Source organism: Charadrius vociferus, unplaced genomic scaffold, assembly GCF_000708025.1.
Source record: "Charadrius vociferus isolate BGI_N301 unplaced genomic scaffold, ASM70802v2 scaffold59, whole genome shotgun sequence".
Classification (NCBI taxonomy): domain Eukaryota; kingdom Metazoa; phylum Chordata; class Aves; order Charadriiformes; family Charadriidae; genus Charadrius; species Charadrius vociferus.
The window spans coordinates 5,914,618-5,934,776 of NW_009661371.1; the positions used below are offsets into that span (position 1 = coordinate 5,914,618).

Genomic DNA, 20,159 nt, shown 5'->3' on the forward strand with positions numbered 1-20,159 from the left:
CCTGCCTATGGCAGGGGGGTTGGAACTCTATGATCTTTAAGGTCTCTTCCAACGTAAACCATTCTATGATGCTATATTACAGCACAGACACAGGACACAATAAATTATTCAAAGTCAAATTAACAAAATTAACTTACTCTACCAGAAAAAAGGCAGCCTGCAGCCTTAGCCAATTAGCTTTCATCATTCATCTTTCAAAGATGAATTTTTCCCAGTACAGGTCACTGTAAGTATATATTTAAGGTTCATAACAAATGTACTGCCACTTTCTATATATACACCATAAAAATAATAAAGGGATAAGCGCTGTAAAATTAAGAACACTGAAATATTAAAAATGTTTCAAAGACCTGCTAAGATATTCAAAAGGCTACAGAATTTAAACCAAAACATAATCTCTAAAGGATTTTGGGGCTAGAAGCAAAAAGGTATTTAGGCGCGTAACACTGAATAAAATCACTGGCTTTTAAGAACCTATGTGGACCTAATACTTGGTACTAAACTACATAGAAACATTTTGACCTTTGAAAACCTAAATCTAGAAAGGTAGTTGGATACCAGAATTCCTACTAATTTTTACAGGGGATTAGGATTTAGACTCCTTTGGTGCATGCAGTCCTCTCAGAAGGACTGAAGTGAAAGTACTTGAGTGAATATTTTTGTTCTTTCTTCTCCTATCAAAGACTATAGCAATGAGCCAATTTTAACACACTCGGAGTTTTATGAAGATGCAACCAAGCAAAACTCCAGCCGAGACTGAGTTTGTGCCTCAATTTGTCAGATATCCTTGTTGTTGAATTCCACAGCCAAACTAAATTGCACACAATGTCAATTTATGCCACATTATTTACAGAAAACCACAGCAAATCATAACCCATACTCCCTTGACAGATTGAGATAGGTCCTCCCGTTGTGTTCTCAGTTAGTGAACATAGTTCAGTAACAGCCTCAGCAAGCCCTAGGCAAAGGCAGGTCTGCAATAAGGTGGCAGAATAAGAATACGGTGGAAAACATGCCGTATGCAAGACAAGGAGAAACTGGTAGAGAAAATCTCCAGCAATGAAGGGAAAATATGGCACAATTTAGATCCTTCCCTTAAGGGAGAACTGTCAAAACCATAGGGCAAAAGCCAGTCCAAGAAAGATTGCAGCTTTATTTAAAGGGTACAAGGGAGGGAAGTACTGTACGCAGAGTAAAACGGTTAACAGGATAGTTACTGACTTCCCAGATAAAGAGAAAACGGGTTCAGTGGGGCACAACGTCTCGCAGCTTTATGAAGGAAGAGCAGCAAACTCACAGAAGGAGTCAGTCCAAGAAAAGTGATGGGGGGACGCACTGTGCTGCAGACAGTTGAAGCAATCTTGTATGTAAGCAGCAGAGGAAGAGCAAAGGGGATGAGAGTCAGTAATAGTGAAAGGCAGGGGTACAAAAAGCACGCAACAGAAGCAGACTGAGAACAGAAAAACAGGGATGCAATTTAAATTATTCAACCAAAATAGCAACCAAAAAGCAAAAAGTTTTGTCAGTAAGAGGCATGAGAGAAGACAGGTTATTGCCAACAGAGCACAGGAACAGATCTGTCAACAGCAGGAGAAAGGAAGGTGAAGAAGACTATGTATAGTTCTTTATAATATACATAGTTTATTAAACTACCATAGGTTTATCTAATGACTGTGTTAGGTAAACAGAGAGGTTCTCAGTGGACTACACAAGTAAAGTTATTTTAAAGGTGTATTTATATGCCATGGGTGAGGAAGAGCTTCCTTTTCAGACAGAGGAATAAATTCCCCATCTAAGACTTGTATCTTCTCCCTGATTATAAAAAAAATGGGTTTCCAAAAATTGCACATGGCCTTCCTTTATCTTCTCCCTGCACTCAAAGGCTTAAGCTGAACTTGGGCCCAAATAACCTCTACAATAAGCAACCTCAAACTCCAAAAGGTGGCATTTGTTCTATATCCTCACTGTCTGTCAGCTGACACTGTTGTAAAAGCCTTTGAATTTCCTCTGACAACTGTCCTGCTCCTATACTACTTCCCTTACACAGTTTAATTGAAAAAAACCTTGATTTTCCTTTTAAAAAAGCTGAAGGACATAGGCACAAATTCATGAATATAACTTTGAAAAGCACAGAAATACTGAATAAGTGTATGAAAGCTCAATCATTAAGATAGATATCATTATGTATTTCAAACTCAGTTTAACGGATAAAAGCATTCTCCCATAGCATTCACTCACTTGATGGATTTGTTTCTGATTTGAGTTTCTTCCTTCCTTGACTTTGAGGCTTCTTTTTCTTCTGTTTTGCCTCTCTTTCTTTTTCATCATCACTGAAATCCAAGGCCTGGTTAAAAAAAAGGAGAACAAAGCCATATAAAGACTGTACAGAGAACTTCAGTTCTAGCAATAAATCATTATTTAGAAAACAATCCATCCTGCAGTCAGCTTAGAAGAATATTAAAGCTGCACCTCCCTATTTTGCATTCAAAGAGACATGGTGTGTTCAGCTGGCTTCTCAAAACAATCAAAAACTTACCATTCCACAAATTTCTCATAAGACAATTATACAATACTCAGTTATTCTAATTTTCCTAAAAACAGCGAGATTCAAGTGCTGAACACAAATTTTTGATTGCCTAGATGTAAGAAAAAAAAATTGGGAATATGAGGCAGCTGCCTAGTTATTGCCAAGAAAAAGCTTTCAAAGGGCAAACTGCAGACTAGGTGAATTAAAATATGGATTTTAAAGTAAGTTAAAATTAATTTGGCAATCAATACTTAACTCAGCACAGTTGAACTACATTAAAAAAATCTCTAGTCCCAAATTGTGACTAAATTGGAGCTTTCTGTAGTATATTTAATAACACTTTTCCTGTTAAACCTGAAATAGCAATGTTATTCCAAAGGAATTTTCAGCTTTGGACACTGTTGTCATTTACAATAGACTCAATGTCACTGCAACATTTTGTTCCTGTGACACAAGGTTTTGCTACCTTTTGAATCATAGCTTACATTTAGAATGAGGAAAAGTTATTAGTCACAGGAAAAAAAAAAAAAAATCTGTCAGCATAATTAGTTCCCTGAAAAACAGCTTGGTCATATGACTTAAAGGTTTGTTCCCACCCTGCCCCTCCCAATTCTGAAAGGCAGGGGTTTGCTGTTTAGTGATGTATCTCTATAGTATATACAGAGCATGGATCTCAAAAACACTGCACTAAAACAGTGCTAAAAAAGCCATGTGAAAGTTCATTCTGAATAGAACTATTTCTTCTTTTACTTAAGTGGATTATATTCTTACTCAAAAAAGCCCCAAGAAATACAACAAAATGATAGATACGATGAAGTAAAATCTTTCACTAACTCCTGCTTTTTCTAAGGATTTCAATACGCCATCCTCCAGTAGAGCAGAAATAACAAACAACAGGTACCTTCTGTTGCTACCTAATTTCAACGTAACACTCCATAAAAGTTGCCTCACAGAGAAATCACAGTTATCTGCTCCTGCTAGCCTTGCAGCATACAGATCACACTTTGTCCTCCCATGACCCCAAAGACAAGGCCAAGAGAGATTTTATTACTGAGCCTACAGTTAAGCTGGGCTAATTAGGAGGCCGTCAGAAAAGGAACACTTACCACATACCTTGAAGTAGCAAGCATAAAAGGCCCAACGCGAATTAATTTAACATTCATACAAAAATAAAGCTTCACAGTATCACAAGAACTGACTCCAGCAATTGCACACAGTTTACTGCAGGAGCTGGCCAGAAAAGTTACCGAATCAGCTGCCAGCTGAGGGCTCTAAAAGATTCTGGCTGTAAGAGACAATTTCAAGCATCAGTAGCATTAAATTTAATCTGCACCCTTGTCAACAGCTATTACCTTCACAGCAAAAGCCACTTTCTATCAGCTCATCAGCTGTCACAGTTTGGGTATCTTAGTGTAAACTCTAACTGCTAGAGCTATCCAATGATTATTCTAATGAAGGATTACAAGATCTTAGACGTGGCGTTTTCTCCAAAACAGAGCACTCAGACATACCCAAGTCAAAACAGCCACAGAAACAAAGGCGTCTTAAAATATAATCAAGTTTGCCCATCCTTGCCATCACTGAGTTCATTCAGACTTCCTTCCTATAGTGAAGTACAGTAAACCTAAAGTTCCCCAGTACTTTCAGATTCTAATCTGAAGGTAACAGTATTATAATTAAGAAAAATCATAAAAAAATAAATACCAACTTTGGAAAAAGCAATGAATCTATATCTGCAGCAGACTTCACTGCTTGACTGCATTAGCCAAATTTCAAAGTTACTTAACTTCCTACAAATTCAAATTACACATTTACAATCTCATACAGCTTTACAAATATGACTAAGAAACAAAAAATGAGCTCACCATCAACCAATAAGCACATTTTATATCATCATCACTAGAAAATTGTTCGATAAAAGAAAGCTAAGAACTAGCCAAAAGTTTCTAAGTATACAGACTTTCCAAGCTCTACAGATCACATACCTACAGTCCAATTCCATGCAACACCGCTAATTCTCAAATGATCATTCTCTGTGAGATGTTGTCTCCCCAATAAAGAAAGGCTATTTACAGTCAGAACTGACACACAAACATCCTTTGAGAAAAGTTAACACTGTTCAGCTCAGTTCCGTTTGTGGGAAGGAAGAAGAAAAAAAAAAAAAAGGCATTTCAGAATGCATCATCCTCACCATAGTGGAAAAAGCAACATTCTGGGCTGACAGAACGATATGTCATTACAGGACCTATTTTCAAGCATAGAAAAGCTCATGTCACGACATCTCTCCTTCAAGCCAGAACAACCAGCCTGGGATAAGGACTGTGAATGCAAAAACTGACACTGTCCCTCACAGCATCCTTCTGGGCAAGTTGTCCAACTGTGTGATGAGCAGGTTCATGGTGCACTTGGTGAAGAATTGGTTGAAGGGCAGAGCTCAAAGAGCAAATCCCTAGGGCTACATCTGGCTGGCGATCAGTCACCAGCAGTGTTCCTCAGGGCTAGATTCTAGGGCCAGCTCTGTTCAATGTATTTATCAACGATCTGGATGCAGGAGTTGAATTAGCAAGTTTGCTGATGATACCAAACTGGGAGGTGCTGTTGACTCTTGAGGGACAGGAGGCCTTGCAGAGGGATCTAGATAGACTGGAGCATTGGGCAATGATGAATTAATTAATTTTAACAAGTTGAAATGCCAGATTCTGCACCTAGGACTGAGTAATGCTGGGCACAAGTATAAATTGGTGGGGAGAGCGGCTGGAGAGAAGCCCTGCAGAGAGGGACCCATGGGTCCTGGTCAACAGCAGGCTCAGTATGAGTCAGCAGTGTGCCCTGGCAGCCAAGAGGGCAAACCACATCCTGGGGTGCATCAAACACACCATAACCAGCCAGTCAAAAGAGGTGATTATCCTGCTGTACTCAGTGCTGGTGCAGCCTCATCTCAAGTACTGCATGCAGTTCTAGGCCCCACAATTTAAGAAGGATGTTCAGGTCCTCGATTGCATCCAGACGAGGGCAACAAAGCTGGTGACAGGGCTGGAAGGAATGTCCTATGAGGAGTGGCTAAGGACTTTGGGCTTGTCTAGTTTGGAGAAAAGGAGGCTGAGGAGCAACCTCATCGCTCTCTACAGCTTCCTGAGGAGGGGACATGGAGAGGGAGAGGCTGAGCTCTTCTCCCTGGTATCCAGTGATAGGACACATGGGAATAGTTCAGAGTTGCACCAGGGAAGATTTAGACTGGACATTAGGAAGCATTTCTTTACCAAGAGGGTGGTCAAACACTGGAACAGGCTTCCTAGAGAGGTGGGCGATACTCCAAGACTGTCAGTGTTTAAGAGGCATTTGGACAATACCCTTAACACTATACTTCAGCTTTTGGTCAGCCCTGAATTGGTCAGGAAGTTGGACTAGATAATCATTGTGGGTCCCTTCCAAATGAAATAGTCTAGTCTAAAAATTGTTTATTACAACACTAAAAAAAACAAAACACCTTTCCTACTTAATTAAGGAGTAAGAAGCACGTACTACGTATCTTAGAACTATTCTAACTATGCAAGCTTTTGGAATATTCAAAATAAGCAGATAGAGATCTTTTCAGGATACTATGGTAGACACAAGGCTTGTAGAAATTTCAGCTATTTTCGATAAGACCGGCTTAAAGCAGAAATTGCAAGGAAAAGCAACTCAAGTGTCGAGCTAAAAAACAAATCTCATGAAAACACCTCAATAAAACTATCAGCCTTGCGATTCTTATTGAGGAGAATAGCCATGAAATGTATAATTAGACTGGAGTTAAGAAGCACTGGACAGGAAGCCTAGCTGTCATTGAAGAAATCTTTACAGATCCTACAGTAAATGATGTCAATGGTCATAAGGAGCTCTCACTTCTACATCATCCTGCATGACTGCCTTCATATGGAAGAAGCTCATCTCCTCTCATGAAACTAGTGTTTTGTAATAGCTAACAGTGGGGAAATCATACTAAGGAACATTCAAAGAATGCAACAGAGGAGGTGTCAAGTTAATCTAACAGAGCAGACAGCTTAAACACCCAAGTGGCCCAGTTTGTAGAGTACCAGCAGGCCTTTAATGAAAATTGCTTGTGGCAAGGTAAAAGACAAAGCTGCAGTGAAAGAACAGCAAGGACAAAAATTCCCTAGCAGAAGCAAAATTATTAGGCGAGGTAAAATTACTGCTACTTGAAGCTGAACATTCAGGTTGCCAAACATGTTCTAGAAGGACTAGAGGAACTGAAGATAAAGATACACATTTTCCCAATTGCAAAAAGCAGTAGAAAAAGACAGTTAATACTCTCTACACTGACTGTGGCCTCTCCAAGAAAAGCATGACTTTCTTTTCAGTGAAGAGGTACATCCAATTCTTGCCTGTGTAAAAAAAATAAGCTTGCTAATTAGTTACTCTGCACAGAAATTTTTCTACATATATATTGTGTCATCAAAAACAATAAACAAGAAAAACCCTATAGTTACTTCAGGTGGTGGTTCTTGGTCATTCTTCCAAGATGCATCTGAACCTTTTTCCCTAAAAGAAAACAAACCAATCACAAATTAGACAAGATGAAGAAAGATGGCGTAAGGAGGCTATGAAGCATCTTGCTTGAGTCAGGTAGTAGCAACATATTCCGGTTTAGAAATAATTTGCAAAAACTGTATTGTAGCAAATAGAGTAACACTTTCTTCAAGGTACCAGATGTCCTATACCAGGAGCTGCTTTGAAAGAGGCATTTGGTTTTTAACGTTGTTTTTAATGTGTGAATAGAACTTCACTACATATGTCACCTGAAAAATCTTCCTACTTTGAGTGAAGACTGAACACTTCACACAGCTAATATTAAGCTTTGATCAATATTTTCTCAACATATCCTTTTAAATCAAAATTGCTTTGAACCTGAATTGAGGTAGTTCACGGCAACTTTCTTATGCGGACTAACTGCTGACTACAGTCATATGCTTTCTCATTCTTCTGGTTACAGAATACATACCTCCAGTTAAAAGGGACAATGAACTACCCTAGTAGGACACAGGCTTTAAGTGTATCTATAGCAAAGAGAACTCAGAACTAAAAAAACCTCTAAGCTTGGCCTACAATTCTATTAATACAATATTAGCTAGATAATTATGTTTCATCTTCTATTTTGTTGTAAATACAAAATTTCAGATCTTAATCCTGATTGCTTTTCTTTTCAAAGTACAATCACAGTTTTGAGTAGCAGTTCTAAAACTTTAAGCCTGTAATACTCCACAAGCTGGTCTACACGCAGTCAGACTAACAAAAAGCAGAAAATAAAAATCATTGGTCATCAAATTCGCAATCTGAAGGTTCAAAACCCTTCTTGTGAAGCACTGACCAAAGCTCAACACTCCTACTATCCACACCATCTTGATTTCTTTATACAGACATTACAGCACAGATCAGGAATCAAAATTCTTTACCCCTTTTCAACAACACCTACTTCGTGAAAAGGCAGCTTCAAGAAATAGCACCTATTGCCTCACAAAAGCTTAAGAACATTTACTGAAAAAACTCAGAAATAAAATATTGTTTCAGTGAAATGTAACTTCAGCCACATTAATCAGACGTTATGGTTTATGTCAGATTACACAGGTGTTCACACTGGTCATTTTAATGCAGGGCAAGAAACTATGTCTGATGCACTGTTCAGCTGGGCTGGTAAGTCATGAAAGTGTGAAATATCTTACCTGGTGTTCGATTTTGATAGTAAAGTACTACCAAAGGACAAATAGTTCCCAAAACTAGTTGCAAAGCATGTAACAAACTAAAACATGAATCTCACGTCTCAGATGCTGAGTACAGCACACAGTTATTGATGTAGTAAGCAGATGATTAAAGTCTGTGTAGTTACTGTGCTAAGCAACAAAGTTTAATGGCACAAATCAAAGACCAGCTGGCATCAAAATGCTGCAGAAAAACAAACAAGCAGCAGAGTGAGAAAGTGATCTATTTTGGTCTTCACTGAAAGGAAGAAAAATATGCTTCTTGCTTCCACAGAAATGGGAAAGGAGCGTGGGGGTGGGGTGGGTGGAAGACTCCTGTAGGCCTGGCCACACATGCATCACTACAGAAAAAAAAATTATTCAGTAGTAATACTGGCAGAGTTGCAATTAATGCAGACACCAACACTGTAATTTTTTTTCTGAATATAGTCAATATAGATGAGAACTAATCCTAATAAACCGAGACTAAGTCACTTGTATGACAAAGGACTTTAACCTATAGTTATTTCAGACAATTATCCATCAATAGTTAGAACACTATTGTCTAGCAGTCATTTATTGTGCTTTATCTTTTATGCAGTATCTTTGTGAACACTTCCTTTTAAATGGCAACAAGTCCTTTTCATACGTGCTACTTTCCTCAGTCACACTGGGATACACAAACTCTTATTGAGAAGTTTCTGAACATCATACTACGTTGCCACTTAAACCCCTCCAGTCTCCCAAATTTACAGCAGGTAATTTTCACATATAATAGATTTACTGACAACTTAATTTCAGTTCTGGCCTTGTAACATGAAAAAAATAGTAAATAAATAAAAACTTGTTCAGAACTCAAACAAGTTTATTATAAGTTATGAAATTAAACAAGAATCTGAAGAACAACAAAATCTGGAAAGTTCAGCTTTCAAAACCGATGTATGTGTATGCATGTGAGAGGGTGTGGGGGAGGGAAGTATCAATGAATATTTTTCGGGTTCTGATACTTTAGGTAACAGCAACATTAAAAGAAATAAAGCTTAATATATTAAATTGAAGAAGAAGCTACTAAGCTTTAGTAATTATATCACTTTAGAAGCTAGCAGTTTGCAGCTACTCTGTACTGTTCTGAAAGGCAAAACAGTACAACCTCATTATTACAACACAGTTGAGAGTATCTTAAAAAAGAGAAGTTTTAGTGTCAAGCTTAGTCCTACAATTTCTCACTCAAGGCTAAACTTTAATTCGGTATTTTTAGTTATGTTAAAAAATACATTATAACCAGATTAGAAAAGTAGTCAGACTCACTGTTTTAGTTTCTCTGCAAATATATACTGGGTGAAGTCTTCCACTGATGGAGCAAAATACATGCTATCTTGCACATTAATACCTTTTGCTTTGATGTGCTCAGAGCTGTTAAATCTTAAAACATAAAAGGGATGTAAAACAGGACCAAATATCTCAAATATCTGAAACACAAACAAAATTAAAATGTTTAAATAAATCACCAAGAGCAGGTAGTTAATTTCATTGTAGATAACTGGGAAGTTTTAAGATGCTTTGTATTTAAGAAGTTTGATATATTTTCAAAATGCAGCATCAAATAGTTACTTCCTTGCTGTAGTTTTATTACCACATTTTGTTTTACAGTATATTTCCCCAGCTACTGTTTAAGACAATGTGGAAAAGTAAGTTTTCTCACATGTTGATGCTGCCTTTGCACACCCAACTGCACTGCTTTCACTGTCTACTTCCTCCACTTCAACAATCTTTCCTTTTGTCAGATCTCTATTCTCTCTCTGTTATACTTTCAAATGTCTTACACCTGGAACAATCTCCTCATCATTTATTCCTCAAAGTTCATCTTTACCATACACCTTTGCGTCACTTCCCTTATCTGTTCCCCAACTCCGTAGAGAGCAGAGAATTCTGAGATGTTGTACAGAACATCTGCAATTTCAGGCTGAGGTTTTTTCTTTCACTTACATTTAGCATTCAAAGATAATTATAGTAGTAGCCGTTCTAGATGATGGTTTTCCTTTCGCAGAAAACATACAAAATTCAATGCAATACCCCTCTCAGCAAGCATACTTCCATAAAGCACATGCTGGCTGGAACAGTAGAGCACAGATATGTAAACATTTGCCATATCGCCTGAAACTTGACTCTAATTTCTCCAATCTTTGCCCCCAACTCCTGGCAATAAAAGAGCACAGCCTGTTATTCAAGACATTACATGTGTGAAAGCAACCTCTCCCCCTCCATAAGCACTCTCATAAAATAGTGGAAACTCGCCACACATTGTCATTCGGTAAGGATGCAATGAATTCCAGGTTAGGAATTCTTGAGATTTAAAAAAAAAAAAAAAAAAAAAAATAGATGACTACAGCAAGAGTCAAAAGCACAAAGAAAAACTACATATCAAGGAAACATATTTCATTTAGTCAACTTCAACACTACTTGTTGGAACATAAAATAATACTTTGAATTTTGTATTAGAGTAAGTGGGTTTTATGCTTTACACACACCTTTCCTGCTGCTTGCCGATCTTCTTTAAAAATTATACTTTCCTCATTTACCGGAGGTAGGCCTCTCAGTGATTCAATTATTACTAAAATGGAAAAAAAAAAATCAATTAGAACTTTATGTTTCGATAGCAGTATGTAGTTAATTGCAGAGAAAATTAACAAACCGCACCATTATTTGTCTACTAAAGTTCATAGAGCTTCGCCTATGAACTTTATGAAAGTTCTTGCGCACACACTAAACTACTTACAACTGGACACCCCTCCTCCTGTGACGCAAGCGGTAACATTAACATTGGTTTACAAAATTATTGTTCTCTAGGGTGGAGAAAGAAAGGAGACCAGATGACAGGTACAACTGAGAAGTCTGAGATATGAATGTGTGAGGTACCTCTTGTATTTACTCAGGATGTTTCTTCACTAAATGCATAGGAGCAATAACCTGGGGTGTTTTTGAGTGCAGATGCATGTGTATATTATGCCTTCTTAGTATTCCAAATGAACTTCTCCTTGCAAAAAAGAATGGAGATAGCTATTCGTTATAGCTCCCTCTAATAAGTCATAAGAATCAGACAGGAACACAAAAGATGTCTGGCAGTCCAATCACATTAGCAACTGGTGATGCCATTTACGTATACAGACACAATTTAAAATACATTTCTGCTATTTAATGTCGTATAATAGTCTCTACTACATTTGGGCCTAATGCATGATTAATGATAGTATGAGTGGTCAGAGCGAGCAAGTCATTCTAGTAGCTTAAAATATGAAATCTTAACACTTAGTATACACGATTTGATATACAGGCTACTTCATTTTTAGGTTTTCCAGATTCAGAGACATAAAAAGCTTACTCTTTACTGAAATCATTACAGAAGTTCACATTTGTTGCTTTAGTCTCCAGAAATACCATGTCTTCCTTTAAATCTGTCAATACAGAGGCCTAGCAGCATTACACTCAAAAATTCTGATTCTGAAGTGTCGTGGTTTGGGTAATCCCATATGTGGTTTTGGTAATCTTTTCTACCTCTAAAACAACAGAACGCTCCATTAAGCATTTTCAGTTCCTCTCCACCATCAAATAAAGTCACTCAAGCACTTAGCATTACTCAGACTCCAACAAAAACTAACAAGATTGTCACTGCTAAACTTAGATAACAGGACTTAAAGCAATAAACATCTCATCAAGCTAAAACTCCAGCTTTGCTACTACTTCAATCTGCAAACGCCTTGTGACATGCCAAGCAAGCCTGTGACAATGCTACAGGCCTTAACAGTTCACTGAATTTCAAGACAAGGAAATCAGCTGATTTTGTGCCTACCTATAAGATAAAATACACAGTGAAAGAATCTAATGTGTTGCTTAACCCTCATGAGAAATATACCTTAGCTAAAAAAAAACCCAACACACCAACAAAAACCCCAAAACAAAACACAACAAAAAAACTACACCAAAAACTCTCAGAGAATGCTCTCAACTTAATTAATCACACATAGCCCCATCTGACAGTAGGCTAAGGAAAATATTCTGAAAACATAAGTCATGTCAGTCCCATGAAACCCAGGAGAAACATTATCACCTACAGCCTATTTGACTTATAGCTCCCCCTACTCCAACCCACCCCAAATCCTCAGCTATACTCTTGCAAGGCCCAAAGTGCAGTCCCAGGGCAGGTTTCTCACATATAACAAAGCTGTTTTATTTCCAGTCTACAACCCACACAGTGAATTTTTCTCTTCTCTTCAAGTACCTTGAAGCAAAACACAGCAGAAGTTCTGTTAAATTCTAATACAGAGCAGAAGTTAAAGTTCACAGAAAGTACTGTCATCTTGCTTTTAGCTAGTGTGAGGCAAGCATGAACCTATACTGTTCTAGCCTTAAATTCACCTCAGTATGAAATAGCCAACTCACAAGTATCACACACTGCAGAGTGATGAACTTGGAAGCTTGCTACAGAGAACAGCAGAGATTTCTGATACATCAAAGGGACAGAAAGTATTCAGGATAGTGATTGTTGTGCCAAAATAATATTTGTGATTTCCAAATGAGACCTCAACTCCCCTTATACTAGATACAAACCTGGTATACACAGGTATCAATTTAGTTCATAAATCAAGACCCAACCCACAATTAGCTGGCAGATTCCGTAATACGGCCACAAATCAGTTGAAATTGAGGCCACTCAGACACCCACTTCCAGAAGAACTGAAGAGAAACGAAAACATATAGAAAAAGAAAGTCATAAAGCAAGGTACCAAAAGCAGAGAAGTAACATGGATATCCTGGGGCTTTATTCCACCCTTACAGCTTTATTTCATGCATGATTATTAGTCCATTTTCTAACTTTCACCAACCAATCTAAATTCAACACTTTATATGTTTCAGTTACACAGAGCAGAATACAGACTCAACAATTCACCCATCAGTAAACCAATGGGATTTGAAAAGGTTATACACACAAAGAAGGATTAGAAATTAAGGACAGTTTTAAAAACTGAAGTCTTTAAAAACAGCTTTGTTTAAACATTCCTGTACTAATAATTGCAAACTATGATTTAACCATTTCTCTTTTAACTTATTTTCAAACTATCTTTTTAGCTGAAAACAGCCTTTTTGAAGTCCCCGTTATTATCAGTAAGCAAGAAAGGGCAAAGTAGAGCAGAAGGACAATGACCAGATTACTACCTTCCACATTCTCAAGCCAGCTTCCTGCACATGAATGAAATGAAATCTAACTCTGAACCAACAACAGAAATACTGTAAAGGAATTGCCTGTATTACCTGGAGTCTCTTACAATAAAAGAAAATTTAATAGGAAAGGCTATTTGCTTTAATTCTTTTGTACCCACTCAACATAAATACCTGACCTCCAAAATTAAACTTAATTTCTAATTTTCATAAGCAAATTGCTTTGAAAGCAGTTCAAGCAGAATGGAACACTTGAAATAAGCTGAAATACAAACATACTATGGATATTTTATTAATACCAGCTTCAGCAGAACTTTGACTTCACATATCAAAAACTGGAGTCCCAGATAGATCTGAAAGGATCCCTAAATCCCTATCGCCTGCAGTTAAGCTTACATCCATTGTATGCCTCAATCCCATTAAGCTTACCCTACAGGACCTATAAATCATGTTAGCCATGCTGTCCTACGACTGCTGACACCGGCAGCTTGTATTTGGTCAAGGTGCCAGAAGTGGGATGAATTAAAAAAATAATAATAAAAAAAAAGAGAAAACAAGAACGAACATCAAACACAATATACCAATTACCCAACAAGCACTGTTACACTGGCTAAAGAAACAAGTCTTTTTACTGTCCTCTTATATTAAGAAGCAAACACTTGCAACTGCATTGTACTGCATCTGTGCTTTCAGTTACACACCTCCTGTATCTTCAGAGATAATTCAAATATAGCATATACAACTGGAAGATTTCTTAAAATACTGCGACTGTTCAATCTTATTGTTGTCAGAACTAAGATAATGATCATAATATACAGCATTTTAATGAAAAAATTAGAACATGAAAGTCACACAGAAACACATGCGCAATAGTTGTATCTTTGAAAGATGCAAGCCAACTAAAATGGAATTCAACACAAATGTCATTTGGTACCATGACTTCTCAATCAGCAACCCGCTACCCCCTGAAATAGAATGCTGCAATACCAACACTTTGAGGGAACAGTTAAGTACACGATTGATGTAGAAGTATACAGAAATTATTTTAATTAATAACAGAGCAAACACATCTCGCCTACCTAACTGCTCAATGATGCTGGAAACTGTCCCAAAGAGCTTCAGTTCAACATCATCAGGCAGAATTATTGATAAGTCTTCAACAGGAGGCAGTTCCTGAAAATACCAAGTCAATGTTCAGAATATAATCTCATCACACTAAGACATTTATCACTTTGGTGCTGCATAAATTTGACAGTCACAAAAGCCTCCTAGCATTTGGAAGATTTAATAAAAAAAAAAAAAATCTAGTTTGATTTGCCTCTTTAAGAATAATTCTAAATTAATTCATAGTAGGGGAATGTCACTTTTGAAGACACCTTTTCTACTGAGATGCTACTCTACATATTTCCATTGCAACTAAAGTAGAAGCCAGTTTTATTCAACTGGAGAAAACCAACAACTGATAGACATTTTGTTAATTTTTTTTTGAACTTTCAAGTTAGATAAATTAAGTTCAATGTACACAATAATCAGTAATGAAAAAAAGACAGCTTGTAACCACACTCAATGCATGACAGAAGAAAAATGTACAGATAAAATAGTACGAAATATACAAGATATGTATCATCTGATTCAACAAAATGATGCTTGTCCATTTATGCCATGACTCAGACCATTACAGATGTAAAGATCGCAACAACCTATACAAAGAAAATTACTTTTAGCTGTAAGTATAAGGAGGAGGATGTGAGGATAATCATAGAGAACATGTGAAAAAACACCAAACTTCAGATACACAAATGAGTACTGCACAAACAATATTCAAATTAAACTTTTCCTCAAATGTAAGCATCAAAATCTGCTATCAAAGGCTGGTTAACACTGAACTCATCATCTACCTCCAATTTACTCATAAACTAAGATTTCTACGTATATAATGTACTGCTCTGAATTCAATACGAACTATGCGAAATGCAAGGTAAGGACAACTAGAGTAAGAATTATCTTTAAATTCAACATCTGAATTTGGAGGTGGAGTCTAAATCTTAGCACTGAACTGCACTTTTAAAGGCCACCACCAGAAATAAAACCCCTCTCCAATAGAGGAATCTTATCCTGTCTTATCAAAACTTCACCTGATAATCTTCACTCTTAACAAAAGTGCTTGGCAAAGGCCTCTAGAGCAACTCAAAGACCAAACAGAGGCCAAGACTTTCCCAGATTCTATAATATAACATTAAAGTCAAGACACAAATTCAGACAGAAACACCACAACCTTCTACAGGGCAATAAGTCTTCCAACATTTACCAATTTCGCTGCTAAGACTTAACTAACTCATGGATGCCAGAACAAGTCAAAGGCTAAAGACCAGAAGGAATAAAGCCAAGATTTTGATCATAAGTCTCAAATTGGTAAACACTACCATCTGTCATACTATATACAATATCTGCCAATCCTACACTTCAAAGGAGGAGGTTTCTAAAATAGTTCCACTAACACTCTTTAATACGTGCACATTTTTCCTACTAAGCACACATTCCGGTTAAATACTTTGTTTAATTTTTCATTTTATCTTTGACCCATGCTTTAGCAAGTTAGCTATTATTGGGGACTTTTTAACAGACACATTTTAATTTTCAAATTAAAACAGACTAATTCTATTACTATAGAATGGCTTAGTACAAGATACAGTAAATAATGTAGTTGCTAGAAATTTGGTTCCTATTAACTATCACTGGCAAAAAGCTATAGCCTTGCTGAACTAATGAAATTAATCAGGCCCGTACTTAAAAGGAAGGCAATATTTTATACACGCTTGGAGTCAAAGCTAACAAGCTAATGAGACAAAAGAGCAGACCAACAAAGCATTTTCTGAGTATTATAAATTTTATTTAAATAAATAATTTAGATAAAAGGTAAATAAAACCTGGTAAGTATATCTATTTGGGCAAGGATTTTTGTTCAAAAGTCCAGTGCTGTAAAAAAAAAAAATTGTCATAGAAGCACTTATAATAGTTCTACATACTTCAAAACAAAGTGCAGGTAAGCAGGAATTGCTCTGATGTTTTACTCCTTCAGAACACAACATTATGTTTGTTTCTCAATCTTTGATTAATTTCAGTGATAAAAGAATACCCTAAGAGCTTTTCTTTACTCCAAGTGTCTCCGTAGAGCAACAGTTTAGGAACTAACAACATACTCCCATCTCCTGTTGTTGCTACCACTAATGTGTGCCAAAGCCTCAGCCTTTGCAGACAGTCATCTAGCACTTCATTACAAATGCTCACAGAGCACGGAAGCAAAGGTAAATGTATCTGCTCTTCAGAGCTTCTCCTTCTCTACCTTTCTAACAATTTCTTGTACCCTTCACTGGACTTGTTTCTCATTCCAGAAAGCATTTTTTATGAAGGGGAGAGATCTACAGAATAAAGATAAACATATACTGTTAGTGTAAATTGACATTACAGTGTTGGATTATCCTTTTATTTGCAATACATTACAAATGATGTATAGCTCATCATCCATTAGCAGATTATTACTAAAACTCACTCCTTTTAAACCTCTTAATTTTGAGATAACAAGAAATAATGGCAGCAATACTTAATGAATATGTTATTTATGACAACCAAAACCAAAATACAGTATCTTGATGCAAATTAAGGTTCTGATCAGCAATACATAAAACAGTGCTGTAACAGAAATTGCAGAATAAAACAAATACAAACCACTTCTACAACCACTCTAGTAATTTTGCTTAAGTAAGCAGAGGCAATGCAATCTGAACCTCTGGAAGGCTTAATACAGTGTTTGAAATTTCAAGGTTAAACATATTTGAAATATGTCTCTCACAGAGAAAGGATGATGAAAACCTGCATTATACAAAAACCTATAAATGTACTAAAATATCCGGAATTTTATCCAGAAGTTTGTTTTCGTATGAACCTAACACGAGCTGTGAACCTCACTTCAGAGTGGTCTTAGTATACCAAAAACTAAGACATTTCCCATTATTAACTGTGCTACACACCTGAGCTAGTGTAAAAACATACATTCAATCACTAGGTATTGCAATGACTTAAAAATGTACGACATTAAAATATTTTAAGTTGGGTTACTAGAGAAAGGTTTAAAAGACAACACACTGTACTTACATCAATAGGCAGCTCATCTTTTGTTTTAACGCAGTAAGGTCTGTTATCCTTCTCAGTTGGACGATCATCTTCATCAGATACTGTTGAAGGAGAACACGAAGAGGAAGATGTAGTCGATGAACTATCTGAATCCGTATCACTGAAAAAAAAACAAACATGGGAGTTAGACTATAGACTTCTACATTACAGATAAAAAGTGTGGCTAGATTATACATTACTCAAATACCTTTGGTTAGCAGATATGTTTTTCTTAACTGTATACATTTGTATACAGAAAAACAGCAATCTTTTCTGAATCTATAAGCCACCAGACAAGATCCTTAAAAAAAAAAATCTCAAAAAAGGTATTTGGCAGTTCATAGCAAATGCTAACAACTACTATGGCTTGCTTGGCTTCCCACTGTTTCACTGTTGATTGGTGGATGTGGCATAACAGCAATCATCTCTTTAAGTTCACCTAGTCCAGTTTCTGGCACTGTTTGCACTTCTGGCCAGTTTGCACTGGCTACCCCATGCAAAAGTCCAGCACCAGCACAACTCTCTGTCAGACATACACAATAATTAGTTTTAGACCTGCACTTCACTGGTTTGCAAGTGAAATAAGATATTAGAGTCACAGGATGATCACTTCAGTACCTAGACAAATACAGCCAAATTAGGACCATAATGCCTATGCACTATCAGCATATTTCCATTTTATGCACCACTTAAACTCCCAGTATTGACCATCATTTGACCTAACTGGGCACAAAAGAAATTATGAAAGATAATACATCAAGCTACCTGTTATAGCTCACAGTCACTATTTTGTACATTGCCAGTATTAGCATAAAGATAGGCGAAAGTCAAGAAAATACTTATTCCACACAATGCATCTTGCACTATGAAGGTAAAAAAAAAAAACCAAAAACCCAGTTTTTGCAGATAAAAGATATCAGTTTTGTAATTCATAGCCTGTTTAAATTCCCCTAGTACATATTCACACAGATTAGTAATTTATTTTTTCTCACTGGCACGTGTGTAAGAGATGTTTATTGTCTTAGACTCTTAATATTTCAAGTAAAGAGCACAGGAAGAAACCAATCCTTATTCATGTCAATACATTCCTTTTAGCAAAAGTCCAAGTTCTTGAAGAACTGGTGGAAGAAACAAACGTGTGAAAAAACACATTACAAACCTTACACAAAAATACACCGAGACAAGCAAACTTTTGTAAAACTGCATCTATCCTTTCTTACCTGATCTGTCCATTAACAAAGAAGCATATAGAAAGAAAGTGATAAATAAAATACAAAACCCACTTCCTTCTAGATTCTTTGGTATTACATTGTCTCCTTCACAAGCAAACAGGTGCCTTTCAATTATCTGTTGCTGTGTGGGGGTTTTTTTCCAATGAATGCTGATAGGAAAGACAACAAATAAGAGCACCTCTCCAAATAAACCTTTTGAAAAAGCCAAATAAGGACTTATTGGAACCAAATCAACACAGCAGAATGACAAAAGTCAGTCTGGCCACCAGAGACCAATCAGTAGAGGGAGGAAAAAAAAAAAAGAAAGAAAAAAGTTTGAGATACATGTAGTCAACTAAGTAAGTTAAAGCTATACAAATTTTGTCTTTTAATATTCATCTGAACATCAGCACGACAGATTTTGGAAGCAAAAAAGCCCCTGCCATAGGTCAGGAATTTCGCTCTCCATCACTTCAGGATTTTCTAGGAAAACTTTTAACCGAGCAAACAAAGTATTTCCAAAGTTAAGCTTTAACCCATTACCTGTTAATAATGCTCAGTACCTTCTTTTTAAGAGGAGATCCTTAGACTTCATTTCAGCCTTCACTAGTTAGAAGGAGAACATACCCATCTCTCTGCAGTGGCCCAAAAAGAAAATGCAAAACTCACTGAAACTGACAACGTGTGCAGACTTTCCAGACTGAAACAGAGCCACATCTAACCAAGGTTACCTTTCACCAACTATACTGAACACCAAGGCACAGATGCAGTAGAAGATGGAACCTTTTATAAAAAACCTACAGGTTGAGAATGAGCTTTTCCATCTAGATGCCAACATTAGAGCACGAGTTAAGATCTGCAGACTCTTTACCTTGAATCCTACATTCAGGTTTTTTTCAGCAATAACACTGCAGGGATGTTGACACAAGTGATGATCATGTGAGGACCATGTCAAACCAGACATTCAAACAGTCACGGTGGCCCAACCAGCCATGATACTCTACGGGCCACCACCACCAAACTCATGTTTTCATTAAATCCTACACCCTTACAGTCATTGTTTTGGAGGCTTATTATCTCAACAGTAAAACTCCCAGCAAAATATAACAGAAAATGTCATCTTTAATGGGACAGAGAAAGCTACAGAAGCTGAAACACCGGGGCGGGGGGATGGGGGCGGACTAGGGCACCACTCTCGCAGAGCACTGAGCCGCAGGACCCGCGCCGCGGGCCCACACTCGCCGCCGCCCGAGAGGCCTCAGTGGGAAAAGGGTGACCGGCGGAGAGGGACGCGCCCCCCTCTTC

General features: G+C 37.1%; 1 protein-coding gene across 1 annotated transcript in view; it reads right to left on the reverse strand.

Annotated features, from left to right (window-relative positions):
• The window catches only part of NAF1 (nuclear assembly factor 1 ribonucleoprotein), a 24,683-nt gene that overhangs the window by 2,498 nt on the left and 2,026 nt on the right, over positions 1 to 20,159 (reverse strand). The window contains exons 4-9 of the mRNA XM_009893774.1: positions 17,626 to 17,764; positions 14,553 to 14,646; positions 10,788 to 10,870; positions 9,568 to 9,728; positions 7,015 to 7,066; positions 2,239 to 2,344 (exon numbers count right to left, since the gene is read on the reverse strand). Coding sequence (XP_009892076.1) covers positions 2,239 to 2,344; positions 7,015 to 7,066; positions 9,568 to 9,728; positions 10,788 to 10,870; positions 14,553 to 14,646; positions 17,626 to 17,764 — 635 coding nt within the window. The remainder of the gene's footprint in view (positions 1 to 2,238; positions 2,345 to 7,014; positions 7,067 to 9,567; positions 9,729 to 10,787; positions 10,871 to 14,552; positions 14,647 to 17,625; positions 17,765 to 20,159) is intronic.